This window comes from Hordeum vulgare, chromosome 3H, assembly GCF_904849725.1.
Source record: "Hordeum vulgare subsp. vulgare chromosome 3H, MorexV3_pseudomolecules_assembly, whole genome shotgun sequence".
Lineage (NCBI taxonomy): Eukaryota > Viridiplantae > Streptophyta > Magnoliopsida > Poales > Poaceae > Hordeum > Hordeum vulgare.
In genome coordinates this window covers 583,042,293-583,067,063 of record NC_058520.1, presented here as the reverse complement: position 1 = coordinate 583,067,063, position 24,771 = coordinate 583,042,293, and the positions used below count along the sequence as shown (strand labels likewise).

General features: G+C 39.8%; 1 protein-coding gene across 1 annotated transcript; it reads right to left on the bottom strand.

Moving 5' to 3' along the window:
• Positions 1–519: 519 nt before the first annotated feature.
• Positions 520–1,256, bottom strand: LOC123440778 (major pollen allergen Art v 1-like). Its single transcript, XM_045117326.1, has 2 exons — positions 1,145–1,256; positions 520–1,038 (listed from the first exon to the last, which is right to left on the bottom strand). Exons 1-2 carry the CDS (start codon positions 1,206–1,208, stop codon positions 674–676), a joined length of 429 nt encoding a protein of 142 aa, XP_044973261.1. The 5' UTR covers positions 1,209–1,256; the 3' UTR covers positions 520–673.
• Positions 1,257–24,771: the final 23,515 nt, after the last annotated feature.

Below are 24,771 nucleotides of genomic sequence, written 5' to 3'. Positions count from 1 at the left end.
GAAGAGGTACTGAGTGTTCTTTGAGATCAAAAGCAATGCTATACGTATTAAACAGGAAGTCATTGATAATTATGTTACTTTTTCAATCAGCATAAGCTTCCTGTTTAATACGCAAAAAAGCTTCATATTTAATTGTCAGGCTTGAGGACTCCTTATTTGTAGGATTATTTTTTCATCTGAAATCGTACGTGAAAGTGGTCTCTTGTTTTGGAAATAACAGTGACGTGGGCTCTTTTATTATATAATTTGTGATGTGGGCTCCTTTCTTAGCTTGGGACATGGAGTTCTTTTATAAGTCATATTCTTCTAATATATCATGACCGTTAAATGTTAAATCTAATGGTTAAATTAATTTTAATGATGTGAATTAATGTGGAGGATTGAAAGGTGCATCCAATTAGTAAATATAAGATAATATATCATGACCGTTCAATGTTAAATCTAATGGTTAAATTAATTTTAATGATGTGAATTAATATGGAGGATTGAAAGGTGCATCCAATTAGTAAATATAAGATATAAGATATAAAAAGATTCATTATTATTCTCACACAATCAATATTATGCATATGTAAGACAAGCGTTAATTAACTCCTCTCTTATTAAAATCATTTGCCCACTGGTTGACAGTTGGCGGTGGCTTCTTCTTGTTGTTGTCTCTCAAGGGCGGCTCTCACATGTCACGTTCATATGGGGGCGGCGGCGGCTTCTTCGTAGGGCCTTTGGATGGCGGCTCTGGCAACTCGGGTTCAGCCGGCGGTGGCTCTGGCACGTCAGGTTCCGACGGCGGTGCCGGGCCTTTGCCGCATGGGAATGTATACATGCACTTCTTTTTCTCCTTCTCCTTCTTAGGTGGTTTACGAAAGATGTGATTGTCATTGTCTTCGTTTAGCTCATCGCCAACAAGTGACTTTTTACTGTAGCAGAACCCACCCTTGAAGTGCTCTTTGTGACAGGTCGCGGTGCAGCGCACATTCTTGCAAGGGCCTTTGCCTTTGTACAACTTGCTAGGGGACATGCATACCCGAGCCTCCGCACCTGCGTGGCATAGAGTTAACGTGTGCACAAAAATTATATTAGCAATTGTTTCATCAATTTGATCTTAACTTGCATGGGATTGGTAAAATCTACTATATGGACTTACAAAAGGCCATGAGGAGAAAGGCCAGCGTGAAGGCAGCGAGCATCTGGGCGCCGCTGAACGCCATGGCCAAGTGCTGAAAAGAAGTCGTTCGAATGGTGGTGTGAGGAAAAGAACGAGATCGAGTGCTATTTATTGGACCCCTCTTGGCTCTGCATTCAATGCTTTAGAGTATATGAAAATCCAAATATTGGATACAAGCATTTGTGTAATGTCTTAGAGGATATGGAAATCAAAATATTGGAAACAAGCATTTGTGTAATGTCTTAGAGGATATAGAAATCCAAATGTTGGATACAAGCATTTGGGTAATGTCTTAGAGGATATGGAAATCCAAATATTGGATACAAGGATTTGTGTATTGTATCTATCATCAATAATTAATCATGTGTATCTAATTATACGCTTCTGCTATCCCAAAAAAGAAAAGTTCTGCTGCCTCTCAGCGCAACTACATTGATGGCAGTGTAAGAGCAAAACACAAATAATATTTGCCTACTCATAATTGGTTACGTGAAAATATTTTCTGTGAGAGTACTAATCGTGGAAAACAAATTCTATTAAGGCCATCTCTCATGCAAAACGCATACAAAGGTGCTTAGATAAAAGAAAAGATATGGCTATATCTCAGTCGACTCAGACTTAATGAAGTCTCAGTCAAGTGCAAAATGTGTAGGAAAGAAGAAAATAAATAATTACATGGATCTTCATGTAAGATCTAAAGAATAGAGCGTCGATTAAGAGTTCACCGAAATGAGAATAAGTAAAATAATAATTGCCGAGCACTTTGTGTTTCAACGCCCAGATCGAAAGGTCGTGGTTGGATGGATGGTAGTAGGAAACATGCCTTTAGACCGAAGCATTAGTCCCAGTTTGCTTTTGGACCGGGACTAATGCTGCCACTAGTCCCGGTTCATGAGGCTAGGATTTAGTCCCGGTTTATGAGGAACCTAAGACCAACCGGGACTAAAGAGGTGGTGGCAGGCTGGTGTCAGGCTGGGACCCTGCGAACCCCTTTAGTCCTGTTTTGTAACACCAACCGGGACTAGAGATGGATCTCTAGTCCTAGTTTGTAGCACCAACCAGGACTAAATATATCCCTACATATAGATGCTTCTTGCAGACTGAGCTCATCCTCTCCATTCTTTGTGTTTTCTTCCCCTTCTCGAGCTCATCGCTTCATTTTTGCCAAAATTTGTCAAGATTTCAGGCACCCCATCTATTCAAGTGTTCACAAAGGTTAGCAACTTTATCCTTTCATCTCGCATTGCTAGATTAGCTCGTTCAATGCTCTATAAGTATAGTGATTTGTGGGTTCTAGTTTGGGAGTAATTATGTGGGAGTTTATTTGATTTATATTTCATTTGAGCTCAAATTAACTTATTAGTTTGCGTCTCTGTAGGTGTGGTTTACTTAGTGCCTTCCCGTCCCCATCCTAACCACCGTCGATCGCCCACACCGTCTTGTCGCCGGCACCACCTAGGTGATCCTCTTGTTCTTATCCTTTTTATACAAAAAATATTATTAATTTGTATGATTTAGATAGTTTTCTTACCTATATGATTGTTTGTTGTAGATAGTGCCATGGTCTTGATATTCGTCCCCGTCGGCCCTCATCCGGTTTATTATTCAGATGTGGTATATTCTCTTTTATAAGTATTTGTTGCATTTCTCGTTTCTGACAATTATGCCCATCAAGTTGACATAGATATTTTTATCTAGGAGCTGGTATGTGAACCGGAAATTGCAACCGACCCTCTTGTCGAGAAGTTAAATTTAGTTGAAAAAGAAAACAAGTATTTGAAAGAAAAAAATGAAAAGAATTGAAGAAGAGAAGATGAAATGGAGTTGTATGTTGCCGATGCCGTCGATGATCACAAGATCAAGATGGATGTCATGCGCTTGAATATTAGAAAGATTAGAAAATATGCCATTAATAAAGAGGTTTGGTATCACTATGTTGTTGGATCAATTGTTACCTTAGTTGCGATCTTGATCACATTTGTTATTGCATTTAAATGCTTTAGCTAGACACTCTTGTATGTTGTTTATGAGAAAGTATCTATGAACTTTTATTAATTTGGTCTTTTCGGTCTTGTGCAATGAAGATGAACCGTAATGGATGTACGATGAACGACGCTCTCCCAAGTTCAATGATGGCTTGCAGAATTCTCTGTGTGCGCCTGAGGCAAACCAGCAAAATGGTTTTATGTTTTATGTCTTGTCCATGTGCTGTATGTAAGAATGATAAAACTTACTCTAAGTCAAGAGTCATTCACATCCACTTGTTTATGTCTGGTTTCATGTCCAGCTATAAATGTTGGACCAAGCACAGAGAAAGAGGGGTTCTAATGGATGAGAATGAAGAAGAGGATGATGACGGCTATCCTTTGTTCCTTGAATACGATGGTACTACAATGGGGGAAGAAGCTGAAGTAGAGGCATCATATGAGCCCCCTGATGATCTTGGTCGGGTCATTGCTGATGCAAAGAGAAACTACACAAGTGAAAAGGAGAAGTTGAAGTTGCAACCTGTGTTAGAGGATCACAAGAAATTATTGTACACAAATTGCGAAGATGGCAAGAAGAAGCTGGGTACCACACTTGAATTGCTGCAATGGAATGCAGAGAATGGTGTATGTGACAAGGATTTTGAAAACTTGCTGAAAATGTTAAAGAAGATGCTTCCAAAGGACAATGTATTGCTGGATAGTACAAAGGAAACAAAGAAGGCTATCTGCCCTCTACGATTAGAGGTGTAGAAGATAAATGAATTCCCTAATGACTGCATCCTCTATCATGGTGAGGAGTACGAGAATTTAAATGCATGCCCAGTATAGGGTGCGTTGCGCTATAAGATCGGCCGTGATGACCCTGGTGATAATGTTGATGGTCAGCACCCCAGGAAGAGGATTCCTGCCAAGGTGATGTGGTATGCTCCTATAATACCACGGTTGAAACGTTTGTTCCAAAACAAAGAGCATGCCAAGTTCATGCGATGGAAGAAATACGAGCATAAATAAGACGGGAAGTTGAGAGTACCCGTTGATGGGTCGAACTGGAGGAAAAACGAGAGAGAGTGGGCGAACTTTGCATATGACGCAAGGAACTATCGGTTTGGTTTAAGTGAAGATGTCATTAATCCTTTTGGGGAGCAGAGCAGTAATCATAGCACCAGGCCCGTGACTCTATGTATCTATAACCTTCCTCCTTGGTTGTGCATGAAGCGGAAGTTCATTATGATGCCAGTGCTTATCCAAGACCCAAGCAACCCGGCAACGACATTGATGTGTACCTATTACCTAAGGCCATTAGTTGAAGAACTTTTACAGCTGTAGTATATCAAGGGTGTACGTGTGTGGGATGAGCGTTGCTGTTTGTAACCATCAATAATTGGCCTGCTCTTAATAACCTTTCAGGATAGACAAACAATGGATACCACGCATGCACGCATTGTTTAGATGATACCTAAAGTATACATTTGGATAAATGTAAGAAGAATGTTACCAAGGACATCGTTGATTTCTTCCAATCAAGCATCTCTTAAGAAAAGAAGGCAAGCAGTTCAAAGGTGAGGCGGATCACCGGAAGAAGTCTGACCACCGTACTGATGATCATATACTTCATATGGTCAAGGATTTAAAAGTATTTTTTTGAAAGGATCCTAGCGGACAATGTGTTCCGAATGACACTGACGGACACGCATACATGTGGAAGAAGAAATCTATATTTCGAGACCTACCTTATTGGAAAGTCCTAGAGGTCCGCTCTGCAATAGACGTGATGCACGTGACGAAGAATGTTTGTGTGAACCTGCTAGGGTTCTTGGGCATGTATGGGAAGACAAAAGATACACCGGAGGCATGGGAGGTCCAGCAACGTATGCACGAAAAAGACGGCATGCATCCAAAGCAGAATGAAGGTCCTCCCAGCTACGCTCTTACCAAAGAAGAGATGGAAATCTTCTTTGAATGCCTACTCGGTATGAAGGTCCCGTCTGGCTACTCGTCGAATATAAAGGGAATAATAAATATGGCAGATAAAAAAAATTAGAACCTAAAGTCTCATGACTGCCACGTGATTATGACACAATTGATTCTGGTTGCATTGAGGGGGATTCTATCGGAAAACGTACGATCAACCATTGTGAAGTTATGTGCATTCCTCAATGTAATCTCTTAGAAGGTAATCGATCCAGAAATGCTACCAAGGTTACAGAATAATTTGGTGCAATGTCTTGTCAGTTTCGAGCTGGTGTTCCCACCATCCTTCTTCGATATCATGACACACGTCCTAATTCACCTCGTCTAAGAGATTGCCATTCTGGGCCTGTATTTCTATGCAATATATTCCTCTTTGAGAGGTTCATGGGAGTCCTAAAGAAATAGGTTCATAACCGTGCTAGGCTAGAAGGAAGCATCTCCAAGGGCCATGAAACAGACGAGGTCATTGAGTTTTGTGTTGACTTTATTCCTGATCTTAAGCCGATTGATGTTCCTGAATCGCGACATGAGGGTAGACTGGGTGGAAAATGCACGCTAGGAAAGGATTAAGTAATATGTAGGGACGAGCACTTTTGGGCGCAAGCAGACTACATAGTTCTACAAAATTCCACCTTTGTGGCTCCGTATATCGAGGAACACATGGATATTGTACGCTCTAAGAACTCGAAGCAGTCTGATCCCTGGATCAAACATACACACATGGCGTCAATTAGAGGTTGGTTACAAACACGTCTCATGCATGACGATGAAGTTGGAGATGACCCGTACTTGCTGGCCAAGTCACCATCTTCGACTATATTGACTTTCAAAGGGCACGAGATAAATGAGAATACATTTTACACGATCGTCCAAGATAAAAAAACACTAACCAAAAAGTGGTGTCCGCTTTGATGCAGCAAACACCAATAGGCCAAAGGACACATATTATGGTTAGGTAGAGGAGATATGTGAACTTGACTATGGGAAATATTTGAAGGTCCCTTTGTTTGGGTGCAAATGGGTCAATCTAAAAGGAGGCGGGGTAAAGGAAGACCCGCGGTTCAGAATGACAATAGTGGATCTCAACAATCTTGGGTATATAGACGAACCATTCGTCCTAGCCAATGATGTGGCACAAGTTTTCTATGTGAAGCACATGTCTACCAAACCGAGAAAAAGAAAAGATAAGGAAGCGAATGCATCATTCGATGATCCAAAGCGCCACATAGTTTTTTTAGGAAAAAGAGACATCATGGGAGTGGAGGACAAGATACACATGTCATAAGATTATGAGAAGTTTTATGAAATTCCTCCCTTCAAAGTGAAGGTTGACCCGAGCATCGTGTTAAACGGTGAAGATTATCCATGGTTACGGCGCAATAAACAATAAGATTATCCAAGCTTTGATCCTACAATATCACTAATGTTACATGTAAAAAAATGAAATCCCTTTGTAATCGGCCTCTCAACTTTTTAGCACAAGAAGGCGAGTATGCATTGCGGAAAATTGTAGTCCACTATGGTCGTAAGATGATAATATTCAAGTAATGACCTTATAGAAACATCCATTCACGCACAACCTCTGACGGGAATTTCTCTTGAAGAACAGAATAATAACATAGTTCGCAATCTAGTTTTGCTTAAGAAAACTTTATGTATGCAAAAGATGGACTAATTAATGACGCAATAGTAAAAAATAAACTTACCATGCTATCTACATGGAAGTAAAAAAAACTCGTGCACTAGTGGCATGTAACCAGAATAACTTTCCCCAATATCTTCATAATTGATCATAAAATGATCAACATTATCAATAAATGAGGTCACATGAATTTGCTCCAACCAAGTTACATCGAAGCCATGACTGTAGTAGGTCCGTTCTACTATCTATTGAGTTTCTGCTGAAGAAGAGAAATAAGCTCACAATTAAAAATAAACTAGTTAAGTAGGGATGAGCACCAACTATTTTTTGATAAACAATATAATTTACTTAACAAATATGGTTGACAAAACTCAAATGAAGGTAAAATAGGAAGCATACCCCACATCCACCCAAATGTCGATATTACCTTCGATGTCATCTTCAGGAAAGATGTCGAACATTATTTCCATATCCTCCTGAAATCCATATGACTTGCCTAGAGATTCCCAATTTGAGCAACCAAAATATGAGTGATTAATTGCATTGTATAGTTTAAACTGAAATGTGAAACCATGTTTTGTCCTCACGGGAGCTATCCTCGTCTCCATATTCTCACTATCTTGAATACCGAGCTTCTTCAAGAGATACCGTCTTGCATGGGAGGGGATGCACTAGTCAAATTGTAAAAAAACTACACATTGAAGCAAAGGAACACAAGTTGTGATTAATTACAAGAAAATACTTGTCATCGTTGTGTACCGTAAAAACATCGAAGGTCTCGTCCAGCTTGACGGTGAAGATCCTACCATTTCACATGTGAGGCCCATTTCCCAAACCCCGATCCTCGCTGCAGTAATAACACTCGGGGGTGCTATTGTCGTCAGACATTTCCTGTGTTCATGATTCAAAGATTAAAAATTCACGGCAATTATACCAGAAAGTATTCAGCATGGCTTGAGTTTCACTCTGCCGAGGTTTCCTTAAAACACTCTCATCGCTCATGGTGTATTTGGTGCATGCGCTCTCACACTAATATGGTCGTGTATATTGGTGGACACTACCTCACAGTAGTATTTTGACTATCGATGATGGTCGCTCCTTCCTTCGTCCCCGCATGCATTACCAAAACTCTAGCACATGAGAAAGAAGGAGGAAGCGACCCCCACGACAACAGTCGGGATTCTTCCTTTGATATTTCGACCGTTACGGTCGCTTCCTCTTCTTCTCTAGTTCATTATACCAAGGTGTATATGATGAGAAGAAGAAGAGGGAAACGACCGCCACGACAACAGTCGGGATTCTTCCTCCAATATTTTGACCGTTGGTGTTGGTCGTTTCCTCTCCCTCTCTCGCGCATTACACCAAGGTATATATCGTGAGAAGAGGAAAAGGAAACGACCCCGATGACAATAGTCGGGGTTCCTCCATCAAGAACAAACATGAAAGTCACACAAGGAGCTCTGACATACTAAAAGTATTCTAATAAGCATAAGTCAATTAACATTGCATTTATGGAGTAATGGCATAAAAATGACCTATATTTTGCGAGAATGTCATCTAATTCTTGTTCTACCAGATCAGAGACACTCGATATTTCCTACTTTTCTAGCACAAGTCATGCCAAAACTTCGGCATGACCATTCCTAAAAAAAGGATATATCGAGCGCCTGAAATTTGCGGTAACGAAAATGAATCAACAATCTCGCAAAACATTGGCCAATCGAAGGTGTTCCCCACAATAACATACGCACTTTTTCAAATAGACCTAATTTTTTTACTAAAAATTTCTAGACCTAGTTTTTTCCTACTAAAAATTTCTAGACATAATATTTTTACTACGAAATTCTACAAGAAAAGAGAAAGGTTATAGACATAATATTTTTACTACTAATTTCTACAAAACAGAGAGAGGAGGGAGGGAGGGAAGTGGAGAGAGGAGGGAGGAGGGTCGGCGACCGGAGAAGGAGAAGGGGCTGCGCCCAGACGAGGGAGAAGGTAGAGGATGGATGGTAGAGGAAAGGGAGGGATAGGGAAGTAGGGCGAGGATGGAGGCGAGAGGAGGGCGAGGGCGGGGAGGAGACTTACGGCAATGGAGGAGATAGCGGTGTGGCAACAGCAGCGACGACGCGGTTCGTGTGTGTGAGAGAGAGTGTGTGAAGAGGAGAGTGAGCAACACTGGCGTGGGGAAGAGTATATGGGTAGATTAACAGTAGCGTGAGGAGGCGAAGAGCGCTACTGCTATAGAGTTTAGCAGTAGCGCGCTTCCACGATGCGTGCTGCTAGTCTGCATAGTCGGGTGGGTAAGAATACCAGCAGCGCTCTTTTCAGCCCTGCGCTACCGCTAAATCTGGCAGAGTAGCGTGTTTTACTTACACGCGCTACTGCAAAGTAGCAGTAACACGTTTCCTGAAGACACGCTATTATTAAACTTTCACCTATAGGCTTTTCCCCAATAGTATGGATGGGTGAGGCTTTCACTTAGTATGCCAAATTGTTGCGGGTTCCCCTCCAAAAAAACATGATGGGCCAGATGGACAAGAAACACTTGTCATAACTTCTTCATTTCAGAAAACAAATCTTTATAGAACACTGCATCACACAGATAATCCTAGTGACATAAAAAAGTCGTACCGAACGATTATATACATGCATATTAGAAGAAGACCGAGGTGATCGACAAAAATAACTCTTGTTAGTAAAAGTGCTTAATTTGTGTGATCTAGTTAGCATAATACTTGTGCTTTGATAGAAGGATAATGGAACGGAGGGAGAATTTTCCTCCTATTATTCTGAATAATGGTCAACAACCCGTGTATTCGCACAGGCAATTACGTAGATGCTAATACTATTTAATTACTATTTATTTTTATTGTCTTAAATGAGCAATGGAATTTCATAGGAGTAGCTAATCGCTACAGGAAGAATACAACGGATGCAACTAGAAACTTGAATGTAATGCAACCAAACAACTTCCAGGACCAAAAAATAAATAAAAAATGCATTCTTAACAAACGATATAAACATGCAAGTACTCCATGTTAACTGAATCCTTCATTCACTCATGGTGGACGAATAGATAGTAGACGTGATGAATACCACAAAAATGGATGATGAAGCCTACCTTCACCTAATAACATAACAGAGTGGCAAATAATAGGATAATTTGAATTAGATGTTTTATTTTATTTCTATCAACAGAGGCACATATAAAGGGTAAAGACAGACTTTTCACAACGTATATGTAGAAGAACTGTCTGTACCTGGAATGAATACGACGTATACGTAGAGATGTAACGACTTGGCGAATATAAAGGGTAAAGACAGACTTTTCACAACGTATATATAAAAGAACTGCCTGTACCTGGAATGAATACGACATATACGTAGAGATGCAACCAAACAACTTCCATGACCAAAAAAATTTAAAAATTCATTCTTAACAAACGATATACACATGCAAGTACTCCATGTTAACTGAATCCTTCATTCACTCATGGTGGACGAATACATAATAGACGTGCTGAATACCACAAAAATGGATGATGAAGCATAACATAACAGACTGGCATACTTGATAATTTGAATTAGATGTTTTATTTTATTTCTATCAACATAGGCACATATAAAGGGTAAAGACAAACTTTTCACAACGTATATGTAGAAGAACTGCGTGTACCTGGAATGAATACGACGTATACATAGAGATGTAACGACTGGGCCGGCCCACTGAACGGCAACGGCATGCAAGTTGCTGCATTTACAATGCGGGTAAAAAATGGCAAATAATAGGATATTCTGGCAAGTTTCGAATGGTAACCACAAGAGACAACAACTGTTGGTGACTCATCAAAGCACAATTTTTTTGAGAACTATCGTCAACGATACATTTACTGTAGCATAGTTCCTGGCTGCACCATACAGATAATTAAAATATTTGCAAACATCTTGTAAACCACAAACAGTTTTTTGACCAAAAAATCTGAATACATTTAGAAATTTCTATATGTTTTTTGAAAAACCTGCACATTATTGGAAACTTCCAACATTCCTCAAAAACATGAACACAATTTGAAAACTAGATCATTCTCCAATATAATGAATATTTTTAAAATTCCTCGATTTTTTTGAATTTGCATACAAATTGTAAAATATAAAAAAATTGTTATTTTTTATTTTCTTGAAAATGAGAACATTTTCTTGAAATTACCTGAACAAAATTTAAAATATTCAAACATGAATGTATGTTGACTTTGTGAGCAAAATTTCTAGAAATTTCCAAACATTTTTCAAACTTCGCTGAACATTCTTGGAGTTTACGAACAAATTTTAAACTTGAGTAATTTCTTGGTTTGTTAAGAAATTGGAAAACGAGAACATTTTTCGAAATATCTGAGCATTTATCAATAGTGCAACAACGAACGGGGGTGAGAGGGGTTGACGATGACGGTAGACTATGCGACGAAGGACGGGGATGGGGGCTGTGAGAGGGTTGACGATGTAACAGCGGACGACGACGTATGGACGGATGATGGCGACGTATGGACGGACTGGGTGACGTCGGACGTATGAACGGGATAGGGCTAGATCGTGGTGACGACAGCGTGGAGGGTTATGAAAAAGAACCAATTGCATGTCTGGCCAGGCCAATATTTTATTAATTATAACATTCCGTTCATTTACTATGATTTTTCATGCAGAAACACGGAAAAATAGTTGCCGGACTTGACGCAATGTGCGTTTGGTGTCCGATTTTGTTCAAATTTTGCGTCAGCCATTTGTATGTTCATTCTCACTTGTTGGCAAAATTTGGGTAGATTTGATAAACGTATGCATGTACATCATGTGGAACACATGGGTGTCGGTAAGGACAGAATGGTATTATAATGCGATCATGTTTCTTCGACTCATGAAACAGACCCAATTTTTTTCACATTCCCTAATGATCATCACAAGGAGGCACATAATTTTTTAATTTCTGACATTCCATGTGAAAGGACCACGATGTCGCCTAGAAGGGGGTGAATAGGCGTTTTAAGAAACTTCTACGGATTTGGTGTTATCCTAATGAGGAAGTGAACCAAGAGTATATTTTTCAAGCACAAATCCTAAATATACTAGGCTCAACTACGTGCAGCAACAACTTGTTCTGCTAAGATGAATCACAACAAGATTACTCACAAGCATGAGTTACACAAACTTACTTGAGCAATATCACAATATATATCAATAGTAGCAAGTATGAGCTGCTAGATATAAGGTGTAGGCCTGACTGGTTAATCTTTACAGGGAAATAGCCAACACAATATAATGAGGACAACAATATATAGTGAATGTACGCTCATGTAACCAAAGTAAACCACAAGCAAGGAGTTAGGGTTAGGGATAACCGAAGTCACGGACATGAGGATGTATCCCGATGTTCACTTCCTTGGAGGGAAGCTAGTCACCGTTAGAGAGGTGGATGTTACCACGAAGGCACACCAATGCCACGAAGGCTCACCCTATTCTCCCTTTGGGACAACACCACGAAGGCGTTTCTCAATCACTAGTGGTAAGCCTTTGAGGTGGCTTCCAAACCCTCGCAAACTTTCTGGGGGAAATCACAACGGTTTGATTCCTCTCCAAAGAAGTCCTACCGCCTAGGAGTCTCCAACCTCCAACAGAAACAAGATCACGAGGACTGCTCAAAACTTGCTCAAATCACAAATTTCTTGGGTTGAGAGGAGGAGAGGGAGACGATCTATCTTTTGATTGGAGGAACCCTCAAAGGAACTCACAGATGCACTTGGGACCTAGCTTTTGGTGTAGGCAAATGGGAGTGAGAAATAAAGATATTCTTGGAATCTTTTGGCTGTGTTAGGCAACTCCCAATCGAGGTGGGAGAAGACTATATATAGTGGTGGAGAAAAGTGACCGTTGGAGCCACTTATGATGTGCACTTGTCGGACGTCCGACAGTACACGGTCGTCCAGACAGCCACGAGGGGTCGGACGTCCGACAATGGTCGGTCGTCCGAAGATGCACAAGGTATCTGATGACCAAAGTATTTGGTTGATAGGTAATAAGTATATGATATTAGGTCAGCATCATGTTAAAAATGAACAACACATGAACGTCCAAATAGCATCAGCCATTCGGTAAACGGTCGCCCGGAATGGTCGGAAATCTGACATTTTGGATCTCTTTGGTGGTAACGGAATTCCTACCGTACCCGGACGTCCGGTCCTCGGATGACTGGAGGGGCCGAAAGTCCAACATTTTGGATGTGTTGGCTGGCTCCGGATTTCTAGACGGCATCAGCCATCCTGGGTCCGGACGTCCAAGAACCATCGGAAGACCGAACATGAGCAGATCAACCAGGAAGATAGAGAGAGGAATTTCAAATAGTTTTGAGCAAGTTTCTTGTGAGACTTAGTGATCCCCTCTTAATAGTGCGGGATCCCTAAAACTCAAGAACCATAAAAGAGCTACACTACATAGCTGCCGATAATCCATACTTGAGTGTACATGTTTATTCGGTGATCATCACTCCGCACCACTAATGTCAAAGGAACTAATACCTTTGAGTCAGGCCTTAGACTTGATCTTGATGTTATTGTTTCTTCTTGGCTCAAGCTGAAGGCAAGACATTGATGAAGTCTTCAAGTAGCTCCCCATGCATAATGTGGAAAGCCTTGCTTTGTATTCATCTTCATTTGTCTATCATGTGAACATCCACAAGCTTCAAGCATGTAATCCTTAGAAATGCTTATCTTGAACTTGTCCTTGTCAAACATGACCATGAACCTTTGATGTCATCATCTCATGGACACTTGTAATCTTTCTCTTGATGTGAGCCCATGAGAATTACCTAACCCTTATAGACATAGACAACACATAGTATGGGTTAGTACACAACGTGCAATTGACAATTACTTACCATACCACAGGATCCCATGTGGTACATCATTTGCGCCTGTGTGATGACCAACTTTGAGTTAACTCTTTGATCTTCATCTTGGTCAAGATTTATCTTAGATCCATGATTAATCTTGATGTCTTGAAGGCCCTATTGATTTCTAGTTAGGCTTCATTGCTTTAAGAAGTGATTGCCAATATCTCAATGCACCATGACCATATCAACTTTCTCCATGAATCTCATATTGGCTATAACTTGCTCGTCTTCATGATACAACAAATGAGCTCATCATGATCCTATTTTCAAGACATATGTAGAATTCTTCTCTTTAAATATCATCTCAAGATCTTGATCCATCATGGCTCAAACCATAGTCCAAGGCATGAGAATATCTGAGATCCTTAATGAACTCCACATAGATCACATTAGTTCATCACATGGAATTCATCTTGATCGTATCATATTTCATTCACTCACCGAGCTCATCCTTGATGCATTCACAACAATATGTATATGGCATTCATTTAGAATTCATTCGAGCTCCTTATTGCATATTCATGGAACACACATACTTCAAAGCATCCAATATTCTTCATGCATTGAATATAGAACATTCCTTCAAATGTATAACTCAATGCAAACATTAGTCCATTAGGATTGTCATCAATTACCAAAACCACACATGGGAACTACATGCACTTTTAATCTCGCCCATTTTGGTAGTTGATGACAATCTCAACAAGAGGATTTATATAATGAATTTTAAAACAAGTATAATGAATTTTAACACAAGTATGCAATTTACCCAAGGATATATTGAATACTTGGGCTGGTTTTGATAGCGTCAAGTGTCACAAAGATACTTTAGTTTATCACACATCAAAATACTTGCTAGCGTCAAGTGTCACAAAGATACTTGAGTTTATCACACTCGGTGTACTAACATCAAAATACTACACAATATATAGAGCACGCTCCCCCACAATATATGCATGTGTGAACAAACTATGAATTTGCTTGCATATATTGGTTGACATAAACTAGGTGAAGTTTTCTCTAGTTTCTCTATATATACTAATTCATGCAATAAACAATATTTTTAGATATCTTAAATCCTCTAAGCTTCTCCCCCATTGGCAAGAAATGCTAAAATTGGAAAAATCTCGAAGACAATGAGTTCCTCCTTACTGTATGCATATTGCAAGATGTGAGTGAAATAAAATGCACATATTTAATGACAGGAAATTTGAGGAACTCAGATCTAGAGATTGCAATATATGGGATATGAAAATAAGTATTCGACAAACATTCAAAGACAAGACATATAGGCACTTACTTCGCAACCTCTTACATCCAAACGCATGAGTGCATAAGATTATTATGACAACATATTTTGGACAAGGTATATTGTGAATATCCAAATCGATCATTATGATAAGTGTGGGTCCAAAATACATCCAAACGCATGAGTGCATAAGATTATATGCAAGACATATAGGCATACTTCGCAACCTCTTATTGACACCACCAATGAATCAATAAGGAACTGATACGTCTCCAACGTATCTATAATTTTTGATGGTTTCATGCTATTATCTTGTCAAACTTTGGGTGTTTTGCATGCCTTTTATATATTTTTTGGGACTAACTTATTAACTCAGTGCCAAGTGACAGTTCCTGTTTTCCCATGTTTTTGACCCCTTTTAGAGGAGATTTTGAAACGAAGTCCAAACGGAAGAAAATCCCCGAAAATCAAGGTTACAGAATAATTTGGTGCAATGTCTTGTCAGTTTCGAGCTGGTGTTCCCACCATCCTTCTTCGATATCATGACACACGTCCTAATTCACCTCGTCTAAGAGATTGCCATTCTGGGCCTGTATTTCTATGCAATATATTCCTCTTTGAGAGGTTCATGGGAGTCCTAAAGAAATAGGTTCATAACCGTGCTAGGCTAGAAGGAAGCATCTCCAAGGGCCATGAAACAGACGAGGTCATTGAGTTTTGTGTTGACTTTATTCCTGATCTTAAGCCGATTGATGTTCCTGAATCGCGACATGAGGGTAGACTGGGTGGAAAATGCACGCTAGGAAAGGATTAAGTAATATGTAGGGACGAGCACTTTTGGGCGCAAGCAGACTACATAGTTCTACAAAATTCCACCTTTGTGGCTCCGTATATCGAGGAACACATGGATATTGTACGCTCTAAGAACTCGGAGCAGTCTGATCCCTGGATCAAACATACACACATGGCGTCAATTAGAGGTTGGTTGCAAACACGTCTCATGCATGACGATGAAGTTGGAGATGACCCGTACTTGCTGGCCAAGTCACCATCTTCGACTATATTGACTTTCAAAGGGCACGAGATAAATGAGAATACATTTTACACGATCGTCCAAGATAAAAAAACACTAACCAAAACAGTGGTGTCCGCTTTGATGCAGCAAACACCAATAGGCCAAAGGACACATATTATGGTTAGGTAGAGGAGATATGTGAACTTGACTATGGGAAATATTTGAAGGTCCCTTTGTTTGGGTGCAAATGGGTCAATCTAAAAGGAGGCGGGGTAAAGGAAGACCCGCGGTTCAGAATGACAATAGTGGATCTCAACAATCTTGGGTATATAGACGAACCATTCGTCCTAGCCAATGATGTGGCACAAGTTTTCTATGTGAAGCACATGTCTACCAAACCGAGAAAAAGAAAAGATAAGGAAGCGAATGCATCATTCGATGATCCAAAGCGCCACATAGTTTTTTTAGGAAAAAGAGACATCATGGGAGTGGAGGACAAGATACACATGTCATAAGATTATGAGAAGTTTTATGAAATTCCTCCCTTCAAAGTGAAGGTTGACCCGAGCATCGTGTTAAACGGTGAAGATTATCCATGGTTACGGCGCAATAAACAATAAGATTATCCAAGCTTTGATCCTACAATATCACTAATGTTACATGTAAAAAAATGAAATCCCTTTGTAATCGGCCTCTCAACTTTTTAGCACAAGAAGGCGAGTATGCATTGCGGAAAATTGTAGTCCACTATGGTCGTAAGATGATAATATTCAAGTAATGACCTTATAGAAACATCCATTCACGCACAACCTCTGACGGGAATTTCTCTTGAAGAACAGAATAATAACATAGTTCGCAATCTAGTTTTGCTTAAGAAAACTTTATGTATGCAAAAGATGGACTAATTAATGACGCAATAGTAAAAAATAAACTTACCATGCTATCTACATGGAAGTAAAAAAAACTCGTGCACTAGTGGCATGTAACCAGAATAACTTTCCCCAATATCTTCATAATTGATCATAAAATGATCAACATTATCAATAAATGAGGTCACATGAATTTGCTCCAACCAAGTTACATCGGAGCCATGACTGTAGTAGGTCCGTTCTACTATCTATTGAGTTTCTGTTGAAGAAGAGAAATAAGCTCACAATTAAAAATAAACTAGTTAAGTAGGGATGAGCACCAACTATTTTTTGATAAACAATATAATTTACTTAACAAATATGATTGACAAAACTCAAATGAAGGTAAAATAGGAAGCATACCCCACATCCACCCAAATGTCGATATTACCTTCGATGTCATCTTCAGGACAGATGTCGAACGTTATTTCCATATCCTCCTGAAATCCATATGACTTGCCTAGAGATTCCCAATTTGAGCAACCAAAATATGAGTGATTAATTGCATTTTATAGTTTAAACTGAAATGTGAAACCATGTTTTGTCCTCACGGGAGCTATCCTCGTCTCCATATTCTCACTATCTTGAATACCGAGCTTCTTCAAGAGATACTGTCTTGCATGGGAGGGGATGCACTAGTCAAATTGTAAAAAAAACTACACATTTAAGCAAAGAAACACAAGTTGTGATTAATTACAAGAAAATACTTGTCATCGTTGTGTACCGTAAAAACATCGAAGGTCTCGTCCAGCTTGACGGTGAAGATCCTACCGTTTCACATGTGAGGCCCATTTCCCAAACCCCGATCCTCGCTGCAGTAATAACACTCGGGGGTGCTATTGTCGTCAGACATTTCCTGTGTTCATGATTCAAAGATTAAAAATTCACGGCAATTATACCAGAAAGTATTCAGCATGGCTTGAGTTTCACTCTGCCGAGGTTTCCTTAAAACACTCTCATCGCTCATGGTGTATTTGGTGCATGCGCTCTCACACTAATATGGTCGTGTATATTGGTGGACACTACCTCACAGTAGTATTTTGACTATCGATGATGGTCGCTCCTTCCTTCGTCCCCGCATGCATTACCAAAACTCTAGCACATGAGAAAGAAGGAGGAAGCGACCCCCACGACAACAGTCGGGATTCTTCCTTTGATATTTCGACCGTTACGGTCGCTTCCTCTTCTTCTCTAGTTCATTATACCAAGGTGTATATGATGAGAAGAAGAAGAAGAGGGAAACGACCGCCACGACAACAGTCGGGATTCTTCCTCCAATATTTTGACCGTTGGTGTTGGTCGCTTCCTCCCCCTCTCTCGCGCATTACACCAAGGTATATATCGTGAGAAGAGGAAAAGGAAACGACCCCGATGACAATAGTCGGGGTTCCTCCATCAAGAACAAACATGAAAGTCACACAAGGAGCTCTGACATACTAAAAGTATTCTAATAAGCATAAGTCAATTAACATTGCATTTATGGAGTAATGGCATAAAAATGACCTATATTTTGCGAGAATGTCATCTAATTCTTGTTCTACCAGATTAGAGACACTCGATATTTCCTACTTTTCTAGCACAAGTCATGCCAAAACTTCGGCATGACCATTCCTAAAAAAAGGATATATCGAGCGCCTGAAATTTGCGGTAACGAAAATGAATCAACAATCTCGCAAAACATTGGCCAATCGAAGGTGTTCCCCACAATAACATACGCACTTTTTCAAATAGACCTAATTTTTTTACTAAAAATTTCTAGACCTAGTTTTTTCCTACTAAAAATTTCTAGACATAATATTTTTACTACGAAATTCTACAAGAAAAGAGAAAGGTTATAGACATAATATTTTTACTACTAATTTCTACAAAACAGAGAGAGGAGGGAGGGAGGGAAGTGGAGAGAGGAGGGAGGAGGGTCGGCGACCGGAGAAGGAGAAGGGGCTGCGCCCAGACGAGGGAGAAGGTAGAGGATGGATGGTAGAGGAAAGGGAGGGATAGGGAAGTAGGGCGAGGATGGAGGCGAGAGGAGGGCGAGGGCGGGGAGGAGACTTACGGCAATGGAGGAGATAGCGGTGTGGCAACAGCAGCGACGACGCGGTTCGTGTGTGTGAGAGAGAGTGTGTGAAGAGGAGAGTGAGCAACACTGGCGTGGGGAAGAGTATATGGGTAGATTAACAGTAGCGTGAGGAGGCGAAGAGCGCTACTGCTATAGAGTTTAGCAGTAGCGCGCTTCCACGATGCGTGCTGCTAGTCTGCATAGTCGGGTGGGTAAGAATACCAGCAGCGCTCTTTTCAGCCCTGCGCTACCGCTAAATCTGGCAGAGTAGCGTGTTTTACTTACACGCGCTACTGCAAAGTAGTAGTAACACGTTTCCTGAAGACACGCTATTATTAAACTTTCACCTATAGGCTTTTCCCCAATAGTATGGATGGGTGAGGCTTTCACTTAGTATGCCAAATTGTTGCGGGTTCCCCTCCAAAAAAACATGATGGGCCAGATGGACAAGAAACACTTGTCATAACTTCTTCATTTCAGAAAACAAATCTTTATAGAACACTGCATCACACAGATAATCCTAGTGACATAAAAAAGTCGTACCGAACGATTATATACATGCATATTAGAAGAAGACCGAGGTGATCGACAAAAATAACTCTTGTTAGTAAAAGTGCTTAATTTGTGTGATCTAGTTAGCATAATACTTGTGCTTTGATAGAAGGATAATGGAACGGAGGGAGAATTTTCCTCCTATTATTCTGAATAATGGTCAACAACCCGTGTATTCGCACAGGCAATTACGTAGATGCTAATACTATTTAATTACTATTTATTTTTATTGTCTTAAATGAGCAATGGAATTTCATAGGAGTAGCTAATCGCTACAGGAAGAATACAACGGATGCAACTAGAAACTTGAATGTAATGCAACCAAACAACTTCCAGGACCAAAAAATAAATAAAAAATGCATTCTTAACAAACGATATAAACATGCAAGTACTCCATGTTAACTGAATCCTTCATTCACTCATGGTGGACGAATAGATAGTAGACGTGATGAATACCACAAAAATGGATGATGAAGCCTACCTTCACCTAATAACATAACAGAGTGGCAAATAATAGGATAATTTGAATTAGATGTTTTATTTTATTTCTATCAACAGAGGCACATATAAAGGGTAAAGACAGACTTTTCACAACGTATATGTAGAAGAACTGTCTGTACCTGGAATGAATACGACGTATACGTAGAGATGTAACGACTTGGCGAATATAAAGGGTAAAGACAGACTTTTCACAACGTATATATAAAAGAACTGCCTGTACCTGGAATGAATACGACATATACGTAGAGATGCAACCAAACAACTTCCATGACCAAAAAAATTAAAAAATTCATTCTTAACAAACGATATACACATGCAAGTACTCCATGTTAACTGAATCCTTCATTCACTCATGGTGGACGAATACATAATAGACGTGCTGAATACCACAAAAATGAATGATGAAGCATAACATAACAGACTGGCATACTTGATAATTTGAATTAGATGTTTTATTTTATTTCTATCAACATAGGCACATATAAAGGGTAAAGACAAACTTTTCACAACGTATATGTAGAAGAACTGCGTGTACCTGGAATGAATACGACGTATACATAGAGATGTAACGACTGGGCCGGCCCACTGAACGGCAACGGCATGCAAGTTGCTGCATTTACAATGCGGGTAAAAAATGGCAAATAATAGGATATTCTGGCAAGTTTCGAATGGTAACCACAAGAGACAACAACTGTTGGTGACTCATCAAAGCACAATTTTTTTGAGAACTATCGTCAACGATACATTTACTGTAGCATAGTTCCTGGCTGCACCATACAGATAATTAAAATATTTGCAAACATCTTGTAAACCACAAACAGTTTTTTGACCAAAAAAAATCTGAATACATTTAGAAATTTCTATATGTTTTTTGAAAAACCTGCACATTATTGGAAACTTCCAACATTCCTCAAAAACATGAACACAATTTGAAAACTAGATCATTCTCCAATATAATGAATATTTTTAAAATTCCTCGATTTTTTTGAATTTGCATACAAATTGTAAAATATAAAAAAATTGTTATTTTTTATTTTCTTGAAAATGAGAACATTTTCTTGAAATTACCTGAACAAAATTTTAAATATTCAAACATGAATGTATGTTGACTTTGTGAGCAAAATTTCTAGAAATTTCCAAACATTTTTCAAACTTCGCTGAACATTCTTGGAGTTTACGAACAAATTTTAAACTTGAATAATTTCTTGGTTTGTTAAGAAATTGGAAAACGAGAACATTTTTAGAAATATCTGAGCATTTATCAATAGTGCAACAACGAACGGGAGTGAGAGGGGTTGACGATGACGGTAGACTATGCGACGAAGGACGGGGATGGGGGCTGTGAGAGGGTTGATGATGTAACAGCGGACGACGACGTATGGACGGATGATGGCGACGTATGGACGGACTGGGTGAAGTCGGACGTATGAACGGGATAGGGCTAGATCGTGGTGACGACAGCGTGGAGGGTTATGAAAAAGAACCAATTGCATGTCTGGGCAGGCCAATATTTTATTAATTATAACATTCCGTTCATTTACTATGATTTTTCATGCACAAACACGGAAAAATAGTTGCCGGACTTGACGCAATGTGCGTTTGGTGTCCGATTTTGTTCAAATTTTGCGTCAGCCATTTGTATGTTCATTCTCACTTGTTGGCAAAATTTGGGTAGATTTGATAAACGTATGCATGTACATCATGTGGAACACATGGGTGTCGGTAAGGGCAGAATGGTATTATAATGCGATCATGTTTCTTCGACTCATGAAACAGACCCAATTTTTTTCACATTCCCTAATGATCATCACAAGGAGGCACATAATTTTTTAATTTCTGACATTCCATGTGAAAGGACCACGATGTCGCCTAGAAGGGGGTGAATAGGCGTTTTAAGAAACTTCTACGGATTTGGTGTTATCCTAATGAGGAAGTGAACCAAGAGTATATTTTTCAAGCACAAATCCTAAATATACTAGGCTCAACTACGTGCAGCAACAACTTGTTCTGCTAAGATGAATCACAACAAGATTACTCACAAGCACGAGTTACACAAACTTACTTGAGCAATATCACAATATATATCAATAGTAGCAAGTATGAGCTGCTAGATATAAGGTGTAGGCCTGACTGGTTAATCTTTACAGGGAAATAGCCAACACAATATAATGAGGACAACAATATGTAGTGAATGTACGCTCATGTAACCAAAGTAAACCACAAGCAAGGAGTTAGGGTTAGGGATAACCGAAGTCACGGACATGAGGATGTATCCCGATGTTCACTTCCTTGGAGGGAAGCTAGTCACCGTTAGAGAGGTGGATGTTACCACGAAGGCACACCAATGCCACGGAGGCTCACCCTATTCTCCCTTTGGGACAACACCACGAAGGCGTTTCTCAATCACTAGTGGTAAGCCTTTGAGGTGGCTTCCAAACCCTCGCAAACTTTCTGGGGGAAATCACAACGGTTTGATTCCTCTCCAAAGAAGTCCTACCGCCTAGGAGTCTCCAACCTCCAACAGAAACAAGATCACGAGGACTGCTCAAAACTTGCTCAAATCACAAATTTCTTGGGTTGAGAGGAGGAGAGGGAGACGATCTATCTTTTGATTGGAGCAACCCTCAAAGGAACTCACAGATGCACTTGGGATCTAGCTTTTGGTGTAGGCAAATGGGAGTGAGAAATAAAGATATTCTTGGAATCTTTTGGCTGTGTTAGGCAACTCCCAATCGAGGTGGGAGAAGACTATATATAGTGGTGGAGAAAAGTGACCGTTGGAGCCACTTATGATGTGCACTTGTCGGACGTCCGACAGTACACGGTCGTCCAGACAGCCACGAGGGGTCGGACGTCCGACAATGGTCGGTCGTCCGAAGATGCACAAGGTATCTGATGACCAAAGTATTTGGTTGATAGGTAATAAGTATATGATATTAGGTCAGCATCATGTTAAAAATGAACAACACATGAACGTCCAAATAGCATCAGCCATTCGGTAAACGGTCGCCCGGAATGGTCGGAAATCTGACATTTTGGATCTCTTTGGTGGTAACGGAATTCCTACCGTACCCGGACGTCCGGTCCTCGGATGACTGGAGGGGCCGAAAGTCCAACATTTTGGATGTGTTGGCTGGCTCCGGATTTCTAGACGGCATCAGCCATCCTGGGTCCGGACGTCCGAGAACCATCGGAAGACCGAACATGAGCAGATCAACCAGGAAGATAGAGAGAGGAATTTCAAATAGTTTTGAGCAAGTTTCTTGTGAGACTTAGTGATCCCCTCTTAATAGTGCGGGATCCCTAAAACTCAAGAACCATAAAAGAGCTACACTACATAGCTGCCGATAATCCATACTTGAGTGTACATGTTTATTCGGTGATCATCACTCCGCACCACTAATGTCAAAGGAACTAATACCTTTGAGTCAGGCCTTAGACTTGATCTTGATGTTATTGTTTCTTCTTGGCTCAAGCTGAAGGCAAGACATTGATGAAGTCTTCAAGTAGCTCCCCATGCATAATGTGGAAAGCCTTGCTTTGTATTCATCTTCATTTGTCTATCATGTGAACATCCACAAGCTTCAAGCATGTAATCCTTAGAAATGCTTATCTTGAACTTGTCCTTGTCAAACATGACCATGAACCTTTGATGTCATCATCTCATGGACACTTGTAATCTTTCTCTTGATGTGAGCCCATGAGAATTACCTAACCCTTATAGACATAGACAACACATAGTATGGGTTAGTACACAACGTGCAATTGACAATTACTTACCATACCACAGGATCCCATGTGGTACATCATTTGCGCCTGTGTGATGACCAACTTTGAGTTAACTCTTTGCTCTTCATCTTGGTCAAGATTTATCTTAGATCCATGATTAATCTTGATGTCTTGAAGGCCCTATTGATTTCTAGTTAGGCTTCATTGCTTTAAGAAGTGATTGCCAATATCTCAATTCACCATGACCATATCAACTTTCTCCATGAATCTCATATTGGCTATAACTTGCTCGTCTTCATGATACAACAAATGAGCTCATCATGATCCTATTTTCAAGACATATGTAGAATTCTTCTCTTTAAATATCATCTCAAGATCTTGATCCATCATGGCTCAAACCATAGTCCAAGGCATGAGAATATCTGAGATCCTTAATGAACTCCACATAGATCACATTAGTTCATCACATGGAATTCATCTTGATCGTATCATATTTCATTCACTCACCGAGCTCATCCTTGATGCATTCACAACAATATGTATATGACATTCATTTAGAATTCATTCGAGCTCCTTATTGCATATTCATGGAACACACATACTTCAAAGCATCCAATATTCTTCATGTATTGAATATAGAACATTCCTTCAAATGTATAACTCAATGCAAACATTAGTCCATTAGGATTGTCATCAATTACCAAAACCACACATGGGAACTACATGCACTTTTAATCTCGCCCATTTTGGTAGTTGATGACAATCTCAACAAGAGGATTTATATAATGAATTTTAAAACAAGTATAATGAATTTTAACACAAGTATGCAATTTACCCAAGGATATATTGAATACTTGGGCTGGTTTTGATAGCGTCAAGTGTCACAAAGATACTTTAGTTTATCACACATCAAAATACTTGCTAGCGTCAAGTGTCACAAAGATACTTGAGTTTGTCACACTCGGTGTACTAACATCAAAATACTACACAATATATAGAGCACGCTCCCCCACAATATATGCATGTGTGAACAAACTATGAATTTGCTTGCATATATTGGT